We start from the raw sequence: 23,330 nt of genomic DNA, 5'->3' as shown, positions 1-23,330 counted from the left end.
GGGTATACCCACGTGACTTCACTATAATATTTGTATACGAAACCACGTGCTATGTCAAAGTGTAACAGTTAAATCCGGGTAAAAGTGAATTATCTATTCAATTCTTGTTTTGATTTTTTTTTAAGGGGGGCCAGAGGCGATGATGAAAGAGAGATAGAGGGGGGAGAAAACTCTCTCTCTGCGTTGGTTTCTGTGTGGTGCAGATAAGATAGAAGAAGGTGAAGGGAGAGAGACGAGTTCTCCCAGTAAAATAACGTAGAAAAGGCAAAAAAGAAAGAAAGAAAAGAGAAGGGGGAAGGAGAGAAGGAGGGAAAAGTAATTGGCGGTACGTTGATTTCTGTGTCCAATTGGGAAAAACTCCCCCCCACGGGGTTTGTTGTGCGGTTAAAGTTTCGGAAGATTAGGAAATATTAAATTTTTTATTTTCTATTTTTTTTGTAATAGTTAACTTCTATAATCTATAATCTTATATATAGAAAATAGCTTAAACTGTACTATCTCTCTATCTCACTCTTGATCTTGATATAACACTTGAGGAAGGAAAGCCAATAAACTTAAAAACACTGCAAATGGCTGATTTGACGTTAGAGGCTACGCCATCGAACGATGGTAGGAGTACAATGTTTATGGATGATGCTAAGGATAAGGATGGTCTAAGTGTTGGCGAGGATAATGCTCTATCTCGGAATCCAAGTAATGTTCCTGACAGTAGCAAAGCTAACTTCTCGTATCATGAGGGGAGACAATTGTTTGAGAATAGTTCTAAGCAAGTTGCTGTTGAGAATGAGGATTTGAGCCATTCGGGGTTTTTACCGCAGCCTAACCATATGGGGTTGAGTAGTGCTAGTGCTGGTGGGAATGGGAATGAGAATGGGAAACCACGTACGCTGTCTTCTAATGCCAGGCATTCTTTGCCTGAGGCGCCATTGAGTAAAGCGGAGATTGTTAACAACATCACGGAGGACTCTCCTGCTGAGACGGAGACTGGGAAAGCACCATTGTACAAGATGGGTATGTTGTCGGAGGATGTCACGCAGCAGATCTTGGAGGATCCTTCCCCTGAATTGATTGATCTATACAGTAAGGTACAGGAATGTAGAGACCTGAGACGTAAGTACCAGACTTTGTCTGTGCAATACGAGGAGCAGAACCCGAAGAACAGCGAGAGTTGGAATATCACTCCACCTCCACCCAAACCCTCGTACAACGCCGAGACCAAGACTGTGGTCGCAGTCGTCAATGAGCCAGATTCAAAGGTTTTTGACTTCAGCAAGTGTAAAATTCCAGGTGAAGACCCCGATTGGGATTTTGGCACCAATGATGACGACTCGTTTACTGTCCATAAACCAGGTGATAAGAGTGCTGTTATTGCTGATATCCCCAGCTTGCGTGATTACTACTTGGATTTGGAGAGAATGGTGGGTATTTCTTCAGATGGGCCTGCAAAATCGTTCGCCTTCAGAAGACTTCAATATTTGGAAGCCCGTTGGAATTTATATTACTTGTTAAATGAATACCAAGAGACTAGTGTCTCTAAGAGAAACCCACATAGAGATTTTTACAATGTCAGAAAGGTGGACACTCACGTTCACCACTCAGCATGTATGAACCAAAAGCATTTGTTACGTTTTATCAAGTACAAGTTGAGACACTGTAAAGATGAGAAAGTTATTTTCAGAGATGGTAAAGTTTTGACCCTCGATGAAGTATTCCGTTCTCTGAACTTGTCTGGGTATGATCTGTCCATCGATACCTTGGATATGCACGCCCATAAGGACACTTTCCATAGATTTGATAAGTTCAACTTGAAATATAACCCTATTGGTGAATCTCGTTTGAGAGAAATCTTCCTGAAGACCAATAATTATATCAATGGTTCTTACCTTGCAGAAATCACAAAGCAAGTCCTATCTGATTTGGAGAACTCAAAATACCAGAACTGTGAATATAGAATCTCTGTTTATGGTAGATCCATAGACGAATGGGATAAGTTGGCAGCATGGGTTATTGATAACAAGGTCATTTCCCATAATGTCCGTTGGCTAGTTCAAATTCCTCGTTTGTATGATATCTATAAGAAAACTGATACAGTCAAGAGTTTCCAAGATATTTGCACAAATATCTTCCAGCCACTATTCGAAGTAACAAAAAATCCACAATCGCATCCAAAGCTACATGTCTTTTTACAAAGAGTTATAGGTTTTGACTCTGTTGATGATGAATCGAAGGTTGATCGTCGTTTCCACAGAAAGTATCCAAAACCATCATTGTGGGATTCTCCACAAAACCCACCTTATTCATACTATTTGTACTATCAATACTCCAGTCTTGCTGCATTGAACCAATGGAGAGCAAAGAGAGGATTTAATACCCTAGTATTGCGTCCTCATTGTGGTGAAGCTGGTGATCCTGAGCATTTGGTATCAGCATACTTGCTTTCTCAAAGTATTTCACATGGTATCTTATTGAGAAAGGTTCCATTTGTCCAATACTTGTACTATTTGGATCAAGTTGGTATCGCCATGTCGCCTTTATCTAACAATGCTTTGTTCTTGACCTACGATAAGAATCCTTTCCCTCGTTACTTCAAGAGAGGTTTAAACGTCTCGTTATCTACTGATGATCCTTTGCAATTTTCTTACACCAGAGAACCATTGATCGAAGAATATTCAGTTGCAGCTCAAATTTATAAATTATCGAATGTCGATATGTGTGAACTTGCACGTAACTCAGTTCTACAAAGTGGTTGGGAAGCCCAGATTAAGAGGCATTGGATTGGTAAAGATTACCTAAAAGCAGGTGTAGAAGGTAATGATGTTGGTAAAACTAATGTGCCAAATATCAGAATTAACTACAGATATGATACTCTCTCTACTGAACTTGAATTAGTTAACCACTTTGCTAACTTCAAGAAAGATGAAGCAGACCAAGCAAACTAGAACTAACTAAATAATCTTTGATATTCAACAACTTAACATTATTACAAATTAAAATAATATGTACTAATTAACGAATAAAATACTATTTTAATTTATGAGTGTAACTATCAAATGGAATGCATTATGGTTTATTTACAGATTTATGGAATAAATAGTTACAGTTCTCTAAACTAGATAATAATCCACTTCTCAGTCAACGGAATTATTAATTATATATAAGTAAATGAGGGGTGACCCTAATAGAAGAGATAATATTCCCAGTTTAAGAGGGGAAAACGAAAATGAAGCTTCACTATTATTCTTTCCCTGAAATACAAGTTTATTTTCCTGGTTATATATATTTCCCATTAGTTTGAACCCTTCTTCTTCCGATTTTGTAATTACTGCCAATACTTCCTCTGGATTTACTTTGCTTGAATTAATTATCCCATATATATCGCTGTGATTAACGTCAAACAAATTAAAGTTCTTACCTAATAGTTTATGGTCATGTTCTTTACTTTCAAGATCGACAATTAAAACCGGTCTATATCTTTTTTTGGATCGAAGCAAAATGTCAAGGATAGGATTGAACCGACTCATGAATCTGCGTACCTTAATGTTTGATTTGGCGGTTACTTTATCTTCCTTGGAGAACAGCAATTGACCAGCAGTAAGATCAAATTGTTCATCTACATCCTTCCAATTATACATCCTCTTCTCTATCTTCTTCATTTTGCGTTGTTGCTCTTCTCTCTTTTCGACTAAATTCAGATATTGTTGCAGTGATTGTAAATCGATGTCCTCTGATTTTCTAGCCTCTTCCTTCAGTTTATTGATGATATCAGTCTTACCATTTCCATCTTTTATATGTACTTTATTCACTAAGGAGGACGGTGTCTTTGATTTATCCGGATGAATCTTAACAATTGGTTTAGAAGTGTTGTTTTTGGATCCCTTAGCAGGCATCTTAATGTTCGATATGACCGTAGAGCTACTAAATTTCTCCAGACTCTTCATTATATCATTGTCAGACAATCGTTTCTGCAATAGTAACAACTTGACATTTCTAGTTGCATTTACAATATCAACATTTTTATATCCCTTAGTATGGCAGATATCCTTCAGCACCGCATAAGTAATTGAGTCCTTATCTATTTGCGAATTTTTATCATTCAAAACAGTATTCTTAATACTCTTAACAGTAGGAATTGAGCTCTTGGATGTCTGGCCAAAAGATGCTATTGTATTGTGGATTTGTCTAGCATACGGAATCGGATGTCGTACCACTTTCAGATATAGCCCACTAAACATTTATTGATCTGTTAATTCAGTAATGAAGTCTTTAATGACAGTAAGAAGCAATTCTACGTAACAATTGCACTTATCCCCTGTCAGTTATTGCTCATCCATTGTTCTAATTTAGTGCACCAAAAAGGGATTATTTTTCAATTTTGGCTTATAGGACATGCCTGTTGGATAAAATGACAAAAACCTATAAAACAATTAAATGTCAAAGTCGATGCAAAGCAATACTATAAATAGCTATAAGAGTACTTTTTTGTTTAAGTATAAATGATATTTTATTATGTTTGTGTGAATGCCTAATTTACAGAAAAGAAAGATTGATGGGAAATAACATTAATCTTCTTATATTTTTTATTTTATTAATTTGTTTTTTATATTTTTTAGAGAACTTATTCTTCATCCTCAGTGTCAGTATCGATGTCAGTGTAATCACTATCGTCGTCGTCCTCATCATCATCCTCGTCCTCATCTGTCTCTTCATCTTCAGAATCCTTTAGATCTTGGTCAAGCTCCTCTTCGATAGTTAGCTTAGCAGCCTTTGCTTCATCCTGGACATTCATGGTCATTGTAAAATCTAAATCAGGGCCGAAGTAATCAGTATTTTTCAGAATCAATCTGAAGTAGATAGTATCTGGCTGCGGTGGAGCTGGTTGACTCAATGGTAGCTTAATAGTAGTCACCTCCCATTCGGATGGATCGAAGTCGTCACCTAGTTCCTTGATCTCTCTCTTGTCCAAATGTTTAGACAAGTTCTTAAAGGATAAACGTTCGATATTGACTGGGGTTTGCAACAATTTCAGGTCTTTTTGCATACATAGCAACGCACACCACATTGATCTTCTTTGGACTGGGAAGTAAGGAGATAGAGTTTGTGGGATCAAAGGATGTTCTTCCATAATAGCAAAAGGATCTCTTAGGGACTCAAAATCGGTTCTATCCTCTAGCATCTCAGCTGGGAACTTTTCAGTTGGAATTAGTTTATGCTTTGCAGAACGAACGAGAACCTTTAACGAGATGTGTGGAGTGGAAGAAGGAGTAACTTCGGACTCCCCGGGGACAACAAAATCAGCTCTAATCAACTTCAGGAATGGAACATTGGAGGCAACCTTCAAGGTTTGTTTTAATCTGGATTCGTCTTCAATACCCAAAATCTCACCGATCTTCTTATCATCAAAAGTGAACAACTTACCCAAAGTGTGGATATTTTCCTTTTCGGCATATTTAGCAAATACTTCTCTATCAACGTATGGCAATTGCAAAATTTCAGCATCAGTCTTATTTGGTAGCGCTTGGACAACACACTTCAAAGTGTCAAGGGTCAGACAAGCAACCTCAAGGTTTCTGAACCCAGAAGATATGTCCAGCAGACCATGTAATAGAGAGTGGCATTTAGAGACCAGTCTGTATTTAATTTGGTTTTTCTCTTCAGAACCACTGTCTCTACGGTGGATATGATCTTGCAGTAAAGCCTCAAAGTCCTTTGCAGTTAAAAGTGGAAAGAACTCTTTAAATTCTTGGGCGTGGGATATCCAACTGATAATCAAATCAACAGTGACAATTTCGGAAGGTTTGTAGTTAACTAATCTATCGACGAAATAAGAAGCGGTGATAACGTGGATACGCTTTCTAGTGTAAGACTGAGTTCTAGACCACCACTTACCGACGAAGTAAGGCAGCACAACGCCCAATAAAGACACGTAAAACAAAACTAGCAATGGGGAGGCGGAACCGTTGACTAGGAAACTTGGAATAGCGATACCATGGGAAGTGGATTGTGGACCATCTGGATGGCCAAATCTCAAGTAATTCTCCTTTACGATTGGATCAGTAAGAGCTTCGTGAGCCTTGGAGATCTGCACGTACATTTCTTCCATGGTTGTACGTTCTTCTGCCGTTAATTCCTTGGACATCTTATCCGGGTGGAACTTCAACGACAATTTCCTGTAAGCGGACTTGATATCCTTCTCGGTTGCGCTCTCAGTAATCCCCAACAGAGCATATGGGTCAAACATCTGTTTCATGGATTGAGTAATCTGCTCTGTGTCGTTCAATATTCTCTGTACCACAAGTGCAACAGAAATCCATCCGATAACTAACATTAAGTTAGTGGTCGAGAACAAGGAATCACCAGTCTTGGCAAATTTCGATGTCCATTGGTTTCTGAATTTTTTAATACTACTACTCTCGAACTCTTCATTCAATTTAACGTTCTCCTCTTGGAACCTCTTATTATCAGCCAATTCTTTCTTCAATGGGTCATTATGGTGTGTCAACTTATACAATTGACGTAATGTCATAGGAATGAGTACCATTAACAACAACGTCAGCATGAAAAACGGCCATGTTTCACTGCCTTCATCATATTCATAACTTAAAGCCATTATCTAGTTGTGTGTTATTGTTGTTGTTTTTTTAATTAATTGTAATGTGTAATTAGTTCTCTCTCACTATTGACCATAAATAAAAAAATAATGTCACCTCCTTTAATAAGAAATAAAAAAATATAACAATAAGAATAGCCTTTAACAATGGCAAATGAATGCTTTTGCAAATATGATAATATATATCTTAGTTCTCTCACCTAAATTGAATTATTTTTTTGGTGTATTGTGAGTTGTGTCTCTGTGCAGTTCGTGAATTGCCTTCTCAGTTTTCCAAATTTTTTTAGTTGTTTGCCTCTCACTCTATACTACCAATCACATGATTATCAGATCATGTGATTTACGTATATCGGTATTATGATTATGTGATACCCGTGTAACGATATATACAGTCATGTGCATGTTTCGTATATCATATAGTATCCTGTGACTCTTACGTATATTATGATACATTATAAAAAGATGCAAAAGAGAATTGTTTTTATTTTCGTACGGGTGTTTGTATTGCTGGCTCTCAAAAATAATTTTGGTGTTTCTGTACATGAGTTTCTTAGGATTCTATAAATTTTTTTTGATTTTATTAAAAATTTTTGTACGAGTTTTTCTTAGTACCAAAAAGACAGCCTAAATCCTTTTTATTTATTTTTTTACCCGAATATCAAAACAAGAATTTTTATATATATTTTTTTTTAGGCACCATCTGATTTGAGAGGTTTAGATGGGAAAAAAAACTTATTATATTTATTAGATTTTATCCAATTGTCCACTTCATTGAAACTTTCTGTTACTTGTATATAATTATTATAAAATTCATAGCCTTGGTGGAAAGAAAATATAAAAAAAAAAACATATAAAAATGTCTTCTTTGAAGCCGAAGTCTTTGACTGCGAAGAAAAGAAGACCAAGTCAATCAGCTGGGTCCAATGGGTTTTTTGATCTGGGGAGTCCGCAGGCTCTGATAAAGAAATATGTTGCTACGTATTGGAATTCTGATATTGGGTTGGATAATAGACAGTATAAAGGTAAGAAGAGTAAGAAGAACAGGTATACTGTGGTGCCCATGCTGGTATTCTTTGTGATGCTTCTGTATGTGTTCATGACATTATTCATGCCGTCGTCTAGTAAGAGCTCGATTGTATATCCTGGAGAACACGGAGAGTATGTTAATGAGCTCGTGTCCTCCAGTCCCTTGATTTTCCCACATGTCGAGCATGCGCCAGTGTTGAAAGAGATAGGTATCAGAGGGCTATATATACTGAGGATGGAACTGGATGGGACGAAGAGATTCGTGTTGAAACCGGATGACAAGCCATTCACGGATGATGAGAAGAAGAAGACCACGGATCAAGTGCTACTGGTGAAGAAATCTTTCCTAGATCACGGTAAGTTGATATTCCCAAAGAAGAATGAGAGTCCCGAGTTCATCATTGTCACGCTAGTGGATTTCGAGAATTACGATAGGGACACTATTGTGAAGATTGTACAGAATAGAGTTGACTATGCTCAGAAACACAGATATGGTCTTTACGTTCGTTGGGCTCAGGAGTTCATCACGGAGATGGTCAACCAGGACGTCAACATAAGTTATGAATATATGAAAGCAAGTATTATGAGGGCAGCTATTCACGCATTCCCTTACGCTAAGTACTTCTTCTTCCTTGACGAAACGTCACTTGTAATGAACCTGGATGAACCATTACAAAAACTATTTTTCGATAATTCTATAGTGGAGAAGTACGCTCAAAATCTACCTATTTTACAACACTACAATGGGAAGAACGTACCAGATAGGCTGGATCGTAAGCCAGATCTCATTTTTGCCCAACGAGATAACGGTATCCTGGATTTGTCTGCCTTTGCCATTGCTAATTCTCTACATGGTAAGTTATTCTTGGACTATTTGAATGATCCTTTGGTTAGAGATTACAAATGGGATGACATTTACACTCAGTACGGTCACGTACTAAACTGGCATAAGACACTACTCCAACGCACTAGACTATTCAATACCAAATTATTTGCCAGTCCTGTAAATGTGGGCTCATTGAAGATCGTAGAAGGTAAGATTGATGGTGGATCTATGGGTTTTTCTACAGGTGATTTTGTAGCATCCATGCAAGACTGTAAACAAGGTATGACTTGTATTGCAGATATTACTAAGATGTATCAGCTTTCTAAATCCAACACTGTTTAACATTATGTTAGAAAATAATGCAATAGAGCAAATTATAGACAATATTGAGCAAGTGAACAAAAATTTAGAAAATAAAACTGAAAAAATAAAATTCTGTCATCACTTTATCTCTTAGTATTCACTAATCCTTTCTTACAGAGTAGAAGATTAAGAGCATATGGTTTTTGGCAAATTAACTGCATAAATGTACATTATATATATACAAGTTCTGTACGGTTACACTAATTACATATACTCAAATTATTAAATTAATATTATTTCCAAGTTAATAAGAACAGATATTTATACTGTTCAAGTAAGATAGAGGTCTCTAATCTCTATATGCCACAATTGCTGCTGATGCTAGGTTCCTTTTGATATCACGTTTGTCTACATCATGTGTATCCTCAACTTCACCCCACCTCTCGATTTGGAATATTGTCTCCAGTGTAGCTAGACGAATGATATCTTCCAACGAGTGCGCTAAAATCTGTTCGGTATGAACGTTTGTTAGACTCTCCAGCAGAAGGACACCGCATATAAACGATTTGGTAGTCAAGACTGTTTTCTCAAAAATAGCAAGATCCCAAAGAGACAATGAGTCCATGTACTTTGTTGCAGCTCTCTTGACCTCTTCGGATTGCACATTACCTCTCAACCCATGAATATCAGCATCTAAAATCTGTAGTTTGATTTTTGAACTTTCCGGAGCTCTTTGGCTCAAGAATTCCTCGATTTTCGTAATAATTGGAAGGTAGAGTCTATCCTGCTCTTTACGTAGAGCACCTTCAAATTCAGCAGCTGGGGAAAACACAAGTAAAGTATCGGTATCGATATATCTCAGTAGCTGGTTTTTTATCACATCTGTACTTCCACCAATCTTGGCTACGAGCTCAGGGTCACAATTAGGGTCACTTGTTGTTTGTAAATCAATACACCTCGATACCAACGACGTTAGCGGTAATGAAAACTTCGATGATCCCAATTCATGAAGATTACTCCATTCTTTTTTAAGCATTAGAGCTAACAACTTTCTTTTACTGTCAAATGCTAATTCATTTCCAAGAGGAGTCTTCATTGTCTTGGAATCCAGTTGTAAGTACACTTTATCATCAGTTTCTTTTAATCCTACTTTCTCCCAGAACTTTTCACCAGTTTTAGCAAGACGATTAGTCTCAGTTTTTAAATTATTTTCTGTAGAGTTATCAATTCCTAACGGGTTGTAACAGATGACAGCCCTATGAAAAGATCTTCTCGTTACCAGATATAGCGGACGAACACCGGCCTTAGCAAGCCTTAACATCTTTTTTTTTCCACTTTGTAGTACTAGTTTGTTAAGAGAGTAATACTATTATGTAATAATCCTCAGCTGGCGTTTTATTAGATCAGAGATCGATGATTCAATGTCACATAAGTCTAAATACTGCAATTTTTATCTAGGGCTCTGTAAGTTAGTGAGCGAGCGAAACGGCCGAGCTGGATAAAAAGAAGTTGAAGATAGGCTAAAAAGACGTTTTAGAATATTATATTTAAAACGGGACTGTATCGAATACATTGTACTATATATAGTGTAACATATATTTTAACTGAGAATAAATTATGGCAGGACCAGAACAATTAGCACAGGAGATGGCTACCAGCCTTCGAATGAATAAGAATCAGTTAGAGATCGTCAATCAACAATTGTTTCAATTGGAGAGGCAAGAGAAGCTAGCGCAAACCACTGTAAAGGAACTGGACTCGTATCCAAACACAGAAGTGTGGAGATCTTGCGGGAGAGCATTCATACTGCAGGGCAAGAAGGAATATGTCAAGGACTTGAACGCAGACGAAGACACCATCAAGGACCAAGTAAAGGCATTGAAGATTAAGAAAGACTACCTAGAAACTTCAGTCGAGAAGACAGTGGATGGCCTAAAGTCACTAATGAAGAAGCAATGATATGAATATGCACTTATATATATAAATATTATATACATACTTAAAGAATTATAAAATAATGCGTTTCTATATTTGAAAATTCACGTGATTTCGTTAAATGTGCTGAAGAAAATTTTCTGCGATGAGCATCGCATCGCAGAAAATTGGCCCTTTCACACACAATCAGAGAAAAGTATTAGTATTGTAAATAGTGTGATATTATATTAATTATACAAAATTCAACTCTTGTTGAAATATTTCTTTTAGTTAGATTGAGGGGAAAAGAAAATAAACCAAGAAAGATGTCTAACGAGTATAAAAATCTTCCTGTTACTGTTGAGAAGGCCATTCCAGTTACTTATGACCTAGGTAACTTGGCTGTTTTTGATACCAATGTGATTGACAGAAACGATGTCGATAGTTCTAATGCCAAGCGTGAGGAGACAATCAAGGCGTTAACTCGTGACAATGTACAATTACTAGTAAATCAACTGTTGTCGTTACCGATCAAGAAGACTACAGAGCATACTGGTGGTACCAGTGGGCAAGGTGCTACTGTTGCTTTGCTGCAGTTGCCAGAGCCTACTTCTGAACTTCCTAGAGAGAAACCATTGCCTAAGCCAAAGGCTTTGACTAAATGGCAGAAGTTTGCTGCTAAGAAGGGTATCAAGCCAAAGGAAAGGTCTGGTAAGATGGTGTACGATGAGGCTACTGGTAAGTGGGCTCCAAAGTGGGGTTACAATGGTATTAATAAGAAGCTTGATGACCAATGGTTGGTAGAGGTCGATGATGATGTCAAGGGAACAGAAAATGAGTTGATCGATCCAAGAAAACTGAACAGAGCTGAGAGAAAACGTTTGGTAAAGAAGAATGAAAGACAACAAAAGAAGAACTTGAGGAATGCTGGAGGTATCTAAGTGACAAAGAAAGAACTCACGTTTCTTAATACTTTTTTATCCCCATAAATTCTTAATATCCCAGGCTAGGTTTTAAAAATAAATTAAAAACTTCATTTCAATATTAAAAAAAACTGTCAGTTAATGATCCTTTTTTGTCACCTGTGTGTTGGCAGAGTTCTGTATATTAGTCATATTATCTATAATTAATAAGTCATTTTTTTAGCTTCCTTTGAAGAGCTATATGTTATATTAGTCAATTGACATTGTTAATATAATAATTATATATATAATAATTTGATTATATATAGATTAGTGTATTAATTTCTATATCCGGGTAACATAAAATTATCTTTGCAATTTCATGTAACCGATGGAGAGCAGATCTGGATTGATGACATTAACTTACTTTATATCAGTAGAATTCTATCGGAATAACACTAAGATCAGATCTATGGACGCTATTGCAGTTACTGTTGAACTTATTGAAAGTAAAGGTAGGGATTTTTAAGATAAAGTAATGAGCTCAGGGCCGCGTCGTATTGAAGAGTACAGATCTATGATAGACTCTATAATGGTACATTGTAGGGAGGAGAAAATAACTATAAATATGCTAAGGAATAAACTTAATGAGGTATTTGGTTTAGGGATCAAGTCGTTTGACATTGAATTGAGGCCTCTAGTAGATGACAAGATCAAAGAATTTGAAAATGGACAAATACAGCGGAGAACATGGACTACTGATGAGCTCATAACTGAAAACAGAAGGTTGATACTTAAGATACGGGAAAAAATGAGAAATGATCGCAAAGATGTTAATGGTGTCACTGATTCTGTAGTTGCTAAGCCTAAGAACATAACTAAAAGTACTAAGAGCATGATCCATGCCAAAGTTGAAGTATCAGCCGATCTTGCTCATATTGTTGGCGAAAAGTATCTATCAAGAACAGAAATTGTGAGGCAAGTGTGGAAGTATATAAAAGAACAAAATCTACAGGATCCTAAGGATAGAAGACAAATTATTTGTGATGGTCCGATGAGCAAAGTCTTTGGCAGCCAAACTAATATTTTCAAAATGAATTCATTTTATAAAGACCATATCATTGGTCCTGCGAATGAGGAGAAGAGCAATGTAGGAGAAAAAATATTCAAAGAGGAAATAAGTAATGAAAAGATTGAAAGAAGTGAATCCAATAATAGTACTGTCTATGATTCTGACATGTCAAGAAATGCTGAGAGTGATGCTGAGAGTGATGCTGAGAGTGATGTGTCAACTGATATTTCAACTTAGCGCGGTGTATTTGCCAAATGCTTCTCTTTATTCAGATATCAATAAAATGAAATGGGCTCTGATTAATTTTGTGTAAGCATCCGTATGGATCCACTATATTTCATTTTTCACAAGCTAGAGGATTCCCCCGGACCAAAAAAGTAAGAAAAAAAATAGGAACATTTCGAGATGGACAAAAATAGATTTGTTGAAATGCTTGACGTAAAAACACAAATTTGATATTTGATAATATTATTGTGTTTATGATACAGCTGAAGCAAAATAAATAGTCCTATTGCTAAAGTTTTTTTTTTTATTATTGTTTTTTCAGTGGTCTACTCTATGGGTTTTCAGTATAAAGGAGAGCTTATACTATACCGGAAAGCTTCTATTTGAATCGTTAAGGAAAGTAAAAAAGGGTGTTGTCATCTTGGCGATATGAGTAGAGATATCTCGAATGTGAGTACTACAAGCACTTTAAGTCAATTTGCTAATGATTGTAATAATGAACAGATTGAAGAACTAGCATACCGACATACATTGATACTGATACTGTTAGAGTATATCAATGAGCCTAGATTTATGAATCAAAATGGCAGTAGTTTCATTGAGCGAGATGTTGTGAATGAGGTTGATACTAATAGCCTAAATAATAACCGGCTGAACGTTAACAGTTCTTACTTGCGTAACTCCTCCAATATTCGAGTTAGTAATGTTGAAGATATAATATCTGAGGTAGTTGTTAGCTTGGGGGACAAATTACTTTTAGTAACGCGGAATCAGATCAAAGTTGAGAATGATAGTTATAAGAGATGCCTGTTGAAATTCTATAATGACTACTACCTCGATCCTATTAGGAAGAAAGAAATAAAAAATTCAAGTAATTTTGAAGACATAATTGCATTTTTCTCACAATCAGCTAGTAAAGAACTGACAAAATTGCCTATTGATAACATGTCTCGCGAGCTATTTAGTCAGATTACATTATTTGTTGATCTCTTAATAAACTGCCTTCCTAATAATGCTCTTGATGAATATAAGTCAAAGCTAAGCAAAATGAAAACTGATTTCAAACCCAATAGATATAAACCTTTATCTAAAAGGTATTCTTTAATACCAGATTCTAAGGAGATAAAAGTGGGACAGCAGATAACTGCCAAAAATCTTGATAGAAAACCTACATGGCAGATGAATGAGATATCTCACATACCATACTTCATGAAATTGTTCTCCAAATCACCTGCTATGATTGAGGCAGACATTAATTATCTTATATCTTACATTTCAACTGCTAATTTTAGAGATGAGCTAAAGAGAGAAAAGGATCAACTGAAAAAAGGGCTTTACTATTATAGAATAGAGGATTTCAGCGAGCATAGGGAGTATAGAAATTGGGAGAATTTCTTGCTAGGAGAGCTGGCAATTTTATTAGATAAATTTCCAAATCAGAGTAATGATACAAATACCAATAAGATTAATGTTATACCTAAAGATAGGGATAAGGTCTATATGAATGTGTTAGGAAAGGTATTGCAACAGGAATACAAATCATCCGATTCAACTATTACTCTTTCAAAAGAGGCAACATTTTTTATTTTTAAATGTGCGAAATACTGGATGTTACAATTCCCTAGTACGATTGCATCCCTTTTTCAAGCATCTCTAAATTCGGCAGTTTTTATAGGCGAGGTATTGGACATACAATTAGTAGAAAATAGTTCAAATGTCCTCAATAACATGTTTTTGAAATCAGAAGTTGACAGAGACTTGAACCTTTGGAATATACACGATAGAAAACTATGGCTTAAAACAAAGAAGACAATTTGCTCTAAGGCCATGAGATCTATCTCAATTTTAATGTCAGCTATATTTGAAGAAGAGCAGCCCAAATTTTCACCCTATCTGCAATTCTATTATACCACAATATCTTCTAGTGATATAGTCTTTTCATGGTTTATAGAAAAAAGCTTTGAGGATAAATGGGTGATTCAACTGAAAAAATCGATTATGAAAGTGAGTGAGTCCTACTATCTCTCATTAGTTGAAAAACTTCCTCGGGATGAAAGTCTTGAAATACAGCATGTCCATGATATTGCTGAGAAGATATATTTTGCAGTTGAAAGAATCCAGAAACGTTACCCAAAGTTATTGCTTGAAAAGCTGAATATATCATTTATTTCAGCGGGTTTTCTTATAGATGCATTTGCAACAGATCTTAAAACTATGCTGGAATTTGTCGATAGATTTCATACAAAAGCTGGCAAAACTGTTGCCGCCGCTGATGGATTAGACTGTTATAGTGCAATTAAGGACTTAAAAGAGATTTATGTACAGGTAAATCCGAATGAGAAATTCCCAGTGAACTTAGAATCCATATTTTCTCCGTATATTGTTGTATTGGGAACTGATATCAAAAAACGTCTACTAAAAGTAGTCAAAGCTGCATTGCGAAACGAAAACTGGGAGAAAGCTAATGCAAATACATATTATAGTAATTCGGTTGTTGATATATTCAAAATGGTGAATGAATCTATACTCATCTTCAAAAAATTGGACTGGGAAAATCAATATCAACTGTCAGTTGTCATAACTGCAATATTGAAGGAATTTGTTGCCTGTATAAAATATTACTGCTTGAAGATGTTGGGAATGATCCAGGAGGATTTGAAGTCAAACAGCCCTAATGATATGATGATTTATAAAAAAGAAGATGAAAAGAAGACCTCCGGCGTTGAGAAAATGGAAGAAAGGCCAAAAACCTGGTCTTTTCATGATATTAAAAAAGCTCTAAAGTCAACACCAATTGTGAAGGTCCCAGCTCCGTATGAATATACGAGGAGAACCTGTATAATATTGAACGATTTAGATGCGATGTTATCAATGATGAATAAATTGGATGAGGTTGTTAATGCACAAGAACTATCCGAAATCATTTCTAAGAAAAGCAAAACTGATGGATCTTTCGAAAAAGCTATAAATGGGGAAGATGTTGTATCAAATAATATATATACAGTGCGTATACTAACATGTAGTGGTGTTCATTTGCATTCTAAAGATGGTTTTGGAAATCTTAGCGTAACAATAATAGATGATATGCGAGGGAAAGAACTTGGGGCTACAAACATTGTTGAAGATACTTTGAGTCCAATTTGGGACGAAGATTTTGAAATTGAAATCCCTGTTAAAAAGACCGGGAGCTTATCTTTATTTGTATGGAATCATCCTGATGGTACCACAAAAAAATCAAGTTCTAACGAACTATGTGGGAAAGGAAAAGTGACCTTGGATTCAAAAAGGTTTCCTAACAACGGCGGATTTAGTGAATTAGAAGTCCCCCTAATACCAAAAGGACAACTGGAAATTCAAATATCTCTGGAGAAGGAGAGCATGGATGCTTTATTTTGTATGGGTAACATGTACAGATCTATTGAAAGATCGAAGGAGAAAACAATTGAATTAATTGTCAATAAATTTACGAACGTTGTAAACCATGCATTTTCTAGACAGACCTTAAAACTAGTCACATCAGAATTAAAGCATGGTAAGGGTTCTATAGAAGATGATGAAACTGTTTATGATGCCATTGTTCCCTTATTTGACTATCTAAACTCTAATTTGTCAATTTTGGCGGCCGAATTGACTCAAGAGTTGCTTTTTGAGGTGATGTTAAAGGCATGGGAAGTTATCCTTTCTAGGGCTAACTCGTTGCTATTACCTCCATTGAACACTATATCTTCTAGTGGTATTATAAACTCCGCTCGGAAATCTATTTGGAGAAACTCAGTTAGTTCTAACTCTTCTATAGCCGGATTTGGACGTCCTTTTACTGAAATCGAGGTTAAAATAGTATTCATGTGGTTGGATGCCATATGTGTAGATTTCTTTTATAATAACGGTGAAGGGCCAGACTTGGACAAATTGAAAAATTTCAACTATAAGAAACTGCTATACATTTCTCAATATTATAACAGGTCTGTATTGGAACTTAAGAAAAAAGTAGCAGCCTTGGAACTGGATTATGATAAATATCTATTGAATAGCTTAGAGAATGGTTTAACATCTTTAGCAGACTTGAGAGAAAGATCAAATAAGATCTCTCGAAATGCTACAATCATGGATAATTCTTCAAAGAAGAATAGAGAAAATGCCAAAAGTCAATCTGAAAAAGAGAGGAAAGATCCTCTAAGGGATGCAGTTGGAGAACTAGAGGTAATCCTAAGAATATTAGTTACAAAGGGAGAATTTCATTTTGTATACAAGTGCGTAAATAAAATGAATGATCTCAGGAAAAAGGTCGGTAATAAGAGAAGAGCCAGGGAGGCTGCATTGGGTAAAAGGACGATTTGAAAAATATTATAGAGCATTTTTATAGAGGAAATTTTTAATAGTCAATTTCTACATTTATATTAATAAAACCGTCACTAATTTTAAGTATTCTACGAAAATAAGCCATCATGAAGCAGCTTTAACCATGTTGAATCTATACAACATGCTACCTTAAATATCTTGTGTATATTAACTAAATATAAAAAAAATGTTATGGTGGGATATTGAAAAAGAAATATCTCCGCGACGGGGAATTGAACCCCGATCTGGCACGCGACAAGCGCCCATTCTGACCATTAAACTATCACGGATTTGTAATTTCTTACAATTACGTAGAGCTATGGTCTACATGATCTATGTATATTAAAGTTACTTGTGGATAGAAATGATTAATGTAATAAGAGGTAAAATAGTCCAAGAGAATATAACTTTCAATTGAATATCAATTCAAAAATAAGATATACTATTTTTTTGTCTTTTTATTTCAGTTATATATTTCATAATGACATGGGATATTAAAAAACTTGTACTAATAAATAAATTAGGGACCCACTATTAGAGTTGAAATAAAGAAAATTTGGTCGTTATATTATATTAAAGCTGTTTTTTTTTTGGTTTTAAACTGGTTGAGCCCATTGCAGAACGTAGATTGCTGCTGACACAACAATAATACTCACAGGCAAACTCAAGACCACGTAACCCCAGAACAAAATATCAGCCATTTCTGCTTCGAAAAATTCATTAATTTGAGTAATCTGAGTTAATTGAATAGCTGGAGGAGAAACCGTTAATAGGAAACCTACCACCAAAAAGATAGGATCATCAAGAATGCTCACATTTATATATTTGACTGCAGCAGCAATAATTGGTAGCAGGATCATTGAAGGCAGAATCATTCTACCTACGATCGAACCTACAATCAACTTCTTGTAGTTATGAGTCCTCCTGAACGTTTCTGCTGATGGGTACAAGTTTGAACCCAAGACAATTAAAATCAGTGGAATAGAAACTGAACCCAATTGTGTGACAGCCTCAGCAAATGTGTTGTTGATAAATCCATCATCTTGGAACAATTCATGTTGTAGAGGTGGAATAGCCGCAACGATAACGGACGCGATCATAGACCACAAAGGAGGGTTTAAGTAGGACAGCATTTTCTCGAAGATATTTCTGGAGTTGATGACAAATTTCTGGCTGAAGCTGCTAGGGACGTAATTATTATCTGAAGATTGTTGGCTTTGCGCCATTGAAGCGGCGGCAAGAGTTGACCTGCTCTCAAGGTGTGCTTGGATCTGTGAAGGAGGCATATGGTGTGTGTTTTCACCTGTCCATTTCATCAAAGTATTATAACCCCAACTCCACCTCAGCATTTGCCCGAATTGCTGGAAGATTAACAGGTAAAGGATACCTCTAGATGCGACATTATCTCTATTGTCATTAGGAATCTGATCCCAGGTTAGGTTAGGTAAAGTATAAGCCAAAGACAATGTCAACGACACCGGCAGAGAGTTACTGTTACCAAATATAGAATTAGCTACAACGAAATTCGTCTCATCCCTATCCAGCCTCAAGGCCCTAGATGTGATTCTTCCCGATATGAAACAGATAAGCGTAGTCAGCCCAAAGAACAATGGGATAATGGCTATCTCAAGGATCTTGGCCATAGATAGAGACTTGGCTAGCTTACTGAAAATCAGCGCTGGTGTAAATAAGTCCACATTTAGCTGCGATATAGCCTTCTGTGCTTTCTTCGGAAGCAACCCTGACCATGCACTCCAAAACCCTGCTAACGCAATGATAACCACTTGCACCACCGACTCAAAAACCTGGTAAGATATCTCACCAAAAGTAAATGTCTCACTAACCATAAGTTTATTGCCTTGTTTTTATTGTTTTTAATCTAATAAAAGTCTTGTCTTTTGTCTTATTGTATATTGACTCAGTGCTTTGGATACCACAAGGGCATCGCCCCCAGTATAATTCTTATATACTAGAAATGCAAGAAAAAAGCCCTTTCCCATAACCCCCCTTCTCTGATAAAAAAAAAGAAAAAAGAAACCCACATGTCGTTAGGGTTTCGAAACCCTAAGATAACGGATTTACCCGCAGATATGTATTGTACAAGTGATAAAAAGAACGGAGATAATCACGGCTCCAAAGATTTTTTTGCAAATTACCAAAAAAAAATTAGAAACACCAGCGTGCACGGATACTGTGGGATTTTGTTTGTTTCTTTTTATTTGGAATGGGAGGTCAGCCGCACCTGCTAGAAACAGCCGCACCCCGCTGCTCAGTTCTTGCATGTACCGTACCCAAGATCAGTGAGAAAGGCATAGCAACGAAAGCCCTAGATCTTCTTCTTCTTCTTTTTTTTTTTGGACATTTCTTGTTTGGGAAGGAGGGGTGCCCTAACCTTTGTTAAGCCACGATTAGGGTTATATACAATACCCTAATTAAAGATAAGATAAGGGCTTTTTATTTAATTCTCATCAAGAAAATGTCTTTATCTTTTAACCCTAATGAAATATATTCAATATATGTACGAAAACCAGTCAAGTACATTTGTTTTTGTATTTATTTTAATTAATTAGAAAATTTATTTTAATTTATTTATATTCCAAGAAATTTAAATGTAGAGTTTGTCGGCTCTGTATTTAAATTGTGGGGAAGGCATGCGAAGAGCAGAGATTGTAGTGTTAGTTTCTCTCTCTGGGAATCCTTCTAGGGAATTAGCGTAAGTTGCGACAGAGTGTGCGATCAACTTTGTGTTGACCAAGAAGGCGTCCCAGGCCAAGTTGGAGACGTCGTCACACAATTGGTGGTAACACTTGTCTAGGACTTCGCCGTTAAAGACGTTCTTCTTCTCGGCACCAGTGGCGATACCACCAGCTGGAATACCGTTCTCGATGAAACCTACGTAGTCTGATCTACCGTCAAATGGGATCAAAGTGTAGTTTAATTTATGATCTTGGTAGTACTTGATGTACAGGTCTCTTAACTCTTCAGAACCTCTTGGGTTGACAGTGTTGTTAGCGTCGTAGACCTCGTATTCGTAGTTTGGAGAGGCCATCATATCGTAGTCCATGAACACTCTCAACTTCAAGTTTTCCTCCTTAGTTAAGTTGTTAGCGTAGTAGTTGGAACCTAACAGGCCCTCTTCTTCAGCAGCCCACCAGGCAAATCTGACCTTGTTGTTGATCTTGAAGTGGGTCAATTGCTTGGCCACAGTTAGTAGGGAAATAGTGCCTGAACCATCGTCATTTAGACCTGGACCTTCCTCAACGGAGTCAGAGTGAGCACCAAGACCGATAATATTGTTTTCATCACCATGCTTGGTGTCAGCAATGATATTCTTAGTCTTGATCTTAGCAACGTAAGAATCCATAGCAAAATACAAGGAGTAACTGTCATCAAAAGCTAGCTTGGCGATGATCTCCTTACCGACAACGTATGGGACACCGATGGTGGAAACAGTGTGGTTGTCAGGAGTACCAAGTGTACCATGTAGACCATCAAGAGATAGTGGCTCATTGTCATAAATGACAACAGCATGGAAACCATGCTTACCAGCCAATGAGGACTTAACACCGAATGGACACTTACCTCTTTCAATTAGGGCAATAACGTGCTTGTGACTCTCAAGCAATGGTTTAACAGCGTCGTAGTCCTTATCTTGACAACCCAAGTTTGGGATTTCGATAACTCTACCAACAAATGGCTTGACTGGTGGAGACAAGGCAAAAGCAGTAGTATTCTTGAAATTCTTCCCGGTCTTGGCATCGGACAAATTGAAAGATCTAATCTTACCGGATAAAGCATCGAATTCTTGGACGGAGACCTCGTAGTAATCCTTCATGCCATCGAAAGCGTCTAGGATATAGTCAATTGTCTTACCGTGTCCTGGAGAACCAATCACACGGGTTGGATGACCGAACTTCTTCTTAGACTTCTTGGCCAACTTGTAGAAGTCACGAGCAGTAGAGTTCAAGTCATCGAGTTCAATCTTGTCTTGCAACTTATCTGACTCAACAATTGGCTTCAAAATGTAAGGAACATGTGGTTTTGGCAAAAAGCTCAACCAGTTGTTGCTCTTGTCAAACCTAACTTCATCGTCCTCCTCATCATAGAATGGGACATTTTCCTCAAATGTATCAACTAACTCACTGATATCCTTAGAATCAAAAACTTGTTGAGTACCAAAAACTGGTAATGCGGCACCGTATGCCACTAATGCTGCTGTAACAGCAATACTGGATAACTTCATTATAAAAAAATAGATCCTTTGTATTGGTTATTATATAAGGTTCTACTATTTTCTTTTTGAACTAACTAAATAAGATCAAGCTAAATATGTATTGTAAGAAATATGATCCTATTATAAATAACTAATATTACAAAAAGTAGGGAGTCAAAATACATTATTTCAACTCATTTATTTAAAAAAAAAGAAATAAAAGTTTATTTTTTTAACCCCCTTCGTACTACTCTCTTGGTCTTTGTCTCTTCCAAACATCCCCCTTCAAACTCAAAAAAAATATATACAACTACGAAGTGACTCTATAAGTCGATGGCCGGAAGTACCCATAAACCTAATTTCAATTAATATTATTAATTTTTTCTCGGTAGAAATTTCTGGGTACAATACGTCTACATTCATAATATCTAAATCAGAGCCTAGAGTTTTTAAATACTTTCAATTTCATTGGATGAGGGAGATGCCATGAACTTGAAATAAACTTCTTTTCTCAATTGTCTTAAGCTTGTTATATGTGAGGTAGGATAGTATAAAGCGCTATGCTCTAAGATATTCCTACGTTACGATTACCAATTGGTTATTATGATAAGACATGTCTAATTTAGTTATAATCTCAACTATCAAAATATGTTACTGACTCTTGTAAAACATCATAATTTAACAATATTTTAGGGTTTGTGAGCAGAGAATGCGGAAAAGCCCTATCCCCTAAAAATTCAAATTCCTCTTTTTTAAAAAAATAAATCAGTTAGGATTATATCTGTCCTTTAACGAATATTGGCACCTGCCAAATAGTATTTTTATACGTTCAGTGGAAGCTGGGTAATAGTTTGGGGTGCATTTTAGAGAGTATGCACGTGCATCACGAAAAAAAAAATGCTTCTATATCTGCACTTCCCCGCAAGGGCAAGGGCAAAAAAGGTACAATTCGCGAAAAGTTTTTCTTTCTTTTTGGCCTTTTTTTTAGTTTTTTCCCTTTATGTGTGGTTTATATTTCGAGAATGTTATTAATCAGATATACGACTTTTTTTTTTCGTGCATCTTTTTTTCGCGATTCTTACTTTGGTAGGTACCTAATTCTTTTGGCGATTAAAAATAAAATTAATAAATTATAGATAAGAGAAATGACGTATTTGTAAGAGATGTATCTTATAGCGACGAGATGCGGAAGTAGTTTATAAATAGAAAGTAGGGTCTCAACAAAAACAGTAAAAACTGACAATCAAATAGTCTTGGCAGAATATAACGATAAGCCTGTATTATTATTTTTCTCTTCTTGGATCACATACACCACAAAAATAAACTTTAGCCACATCATCGCTAACAAAAAAAGAAAATAAGTTTCATAATAATGGTCATATCTGAAAAGGGTAAAGACAATTGTACTGAAAAAGACTATGTTGACACCTCATCACTTAAAAAGATAAGGGGACTGAAATATGTGTTCTTTTAAACTTGAAAACATAACAGTAAACATATATAAAAAAAAAGGACAAATATAAAATAAAAGACGTGGTTCCTTTTATACTCTCGTGTATGAAAACCTAATTTCCATACGTGGCATCCCTCAATAGGCACACTTACTTTAACACCGTAATTCCCGGGAAAAAAAACTAACTAGTCACCAGATTAACCTTTTTATCCCGTTTTACGAAATGTCACTACATAAAAACTTTATTTCATATTAAAGTCCGTCATTACAATTCTTTAGTTTTGTCGGCATTATATTAATCCACCTATAGTTTGATGAACATTCATCGGTTCTAAGTATATAATAGTTGTTACTGTAAGGAAGTCTTTTCGAATGTCAGTTGATGTAAAATACAATGCAAATCCCAAAATATAGGATGGCCTGTTCTACATAACAATACTATTGCCTGATT

General features: G+C 36.1%; 11 protein-coding genes across 11 annotated transcripts; 6 read left to right on the top strand and 5 right to left on the bottom strand.

The window, feature by feature from the left end:
- Positions 1-569: 569 nt before the first annotated feature.
- Positions 570-2,939, top strand: AMD1 (AMP deaminase; the record flags this gene model as incomplete). Its single annotated transcript, XM_071053054.1, has 1 exon — positions 570-2,939. One exon carries the CDS (start codon positions 570-572, stop codon positions 2,937-2,939), a length of 2,370 nt encoding a protein of 789 aa, XP_070911304.1.
- Positions 2,940-3,128: 189 nt separating this feature from the next.
- MRX4 (Mrx4p) lies at positions 3,129-4,232 on the bottom strand (the record flags this gene model as incomplete). Its single annotated transcript, XM_071053053.1, has 1 exon — positions 3,129-4,232. One exon carries the CDS (start codon positions 4,230-4,232, stop codon positions 3,129-3,131), a length of 1,104 nt encoding a protein of 367 aa, XP_070911303.1.
- A 383-nt stretch (positions 4,233-4,615) lies between these two features.
- SEC63 (protein-transporting protein SEC63) lies at positions 4,616-6,607 on the bottom strand (the record flags this gene model as incomplete). Its single annotated transcript, XM_071053052.1, has 1 exon — positions 4,616-6,607. The coding sequence occupies one exon, from the start codon at positions 6,605-6,607 to the stop codon at positions 4,616-4,618; it is 1,992 nt and encodes a 663-aa protein (XP_070911302.1).
- Positions 6,608-7,463: 856 nt separating this feature from the next.
- MNN11 (alpha-1,6-mannosyltransferase) lies at positions 7,464-8,801 on the top strand (the record flags this gene model as incomplete). Its single annotated transcript, XM_071053051.1, has 1 exon — positions 7,464-8,801. The coding sequence occupies one exon, from the start codon at positions 7,464-7,466 to the stop codon at positions 8,799-8,801; it is 1,338 nt and encodes a 445-aa protein (XP_070911301.1).
- Positions 8,802-9,111: 310 nt separating this feature from the next.
- Positions 9,112-10,083, bottom strand: ATP12 (ATP synthase complex assembly protein ATP12; the record flags this gene model as incomplete). Its single annotated transcript, XM_071053050.1, has 1 exon — positions 9,112-10,083. One exon carries the CDS (start codon positions 10,081-10,083, stop codon positions 9,112-9,114), a length of 972 nt encoding a protein of 323 aa, XP_070911300.1.
- A 296-nt stretch (positions 10,084-10,379) lies between these two features.
- PFD1 (prefolding complex chaperone subunit) lies at positions 10,380-10,721 on the top strand (the record flags this gene model as incomplete). The annotated part of the gene is made up of 1 exon (XM_071053049.1): positions 10,380-10,721. The coding sequence occupies one exon, from the start codon at positions 10,380-10,382 to the stop codon at positions 10,719-10,721; it is 342 nt and encodes a 113-aa protein (XP_070911299.1).
- A 281-nt stretch (positions 10,722-11,002) lies between these two features.
- Positions 11,003-11,617, top strand: RRS1 (ribosome biogenesis protein RRS1; the record flags this gene model as incomplete). Its single annotated transcript, XM_071053048.1, has 1 exon — positions 11,003-11,617. One exon carries the CDS (start codon positions 11,003-11,005, stop codon positions 11,615-11,617), a length of 615 nt encoding a protein of 204 aa, XP_070911298.1.
- A 499-nt stretch (positions 11,618-12,116) lies between these two features.
- RNJ42_02882 (SWIB/MDM2 domain-containing protein) lies at positions 12,117-12,887 on the top strand (the record flags this gene model as incomplete). Its single annotated transcript, XM_071053047.1, has 1 exon — positions 12,117-12,887. The coding sequence occupies one exon, from the start codon at positions 12,117-12,119 to the stop codon at positions 12,885-12,887; it is 771 nt and encodes a 256-aa protein (XP_070911297.1).
- Positions 12,888-13,304: 417 nt separating this feature from the next.
- RNJ42_02881 (uncharacterized protein) lies at positions 13,305-17,213 on the top strand (the record flags this gene model as incomplete). The annotated part of the gene is made up of 1 exon (XM_071053046.1): positions 13,305-17,213. One exon carries the CDS (start codon positions 13,305-13,307, stop codon positions 17,211-17,213), a length of 3,909 nt encoding a protein of 1,302 aa, XP_070911296.1.
- Positions 17,214-17,809: 596 nt separating this feature from the next.
- Positions 17,810-19,060, bottom strand: RNJ42_02880 (uncharacterized protein; the record flags this gene model as incomplete). Its single annotated transcript, XM_071053045.1, has 1 exon — positions 17,810-19,060. The coding sequence occupies one exon, from the start codon at positions 19,058-19,060 to the stop codon at positions 17,810-17,812; it is 1,251 nt and encodes a 416-aa protein (XP_070911295.1).
- A 758-nt stretch (positions 19,061-19,818) lies between these two features.
- APE3 (aminopeptidase Y) lies at positions 19,819-21,456 on the bottom strand (the record flags this gene model as incomplete). Its single annotated transcript, XM_071053044.1, has 1 exon — positions 19,819-21,456. One exon carries the CDS (start codon positions 21,454-21,456, stop codon positions 19,819-19,821), a length of 1,638 nt encoding a protein of 545 aa, XP_070911294.1.
- Positions 21,457-23,330: the final 1,874 nt, after the last annotated feature.

This window comes from Nakaseomyces bracarensis (genome assembly GCF_045282275.1).
Source record: "Nakaseomyces bracarensis strain CBM3 chromosome Unknown Scaff10_0, whole genome shotgun sequence".
NCBI classification, from domain to species: Eukaryota; Fungi; Ascomycota; class Saccharomycetes; order Saccharomycetales; family Saccharomycetaceae; genus Nakaseomyces; species Nakaseomyces bracarensis.
The sequence above is the reverse complement of the archived record's forward strand: the minus strand, read 5'-3'. Positions and strand labels throughout refer to the sequence as shown.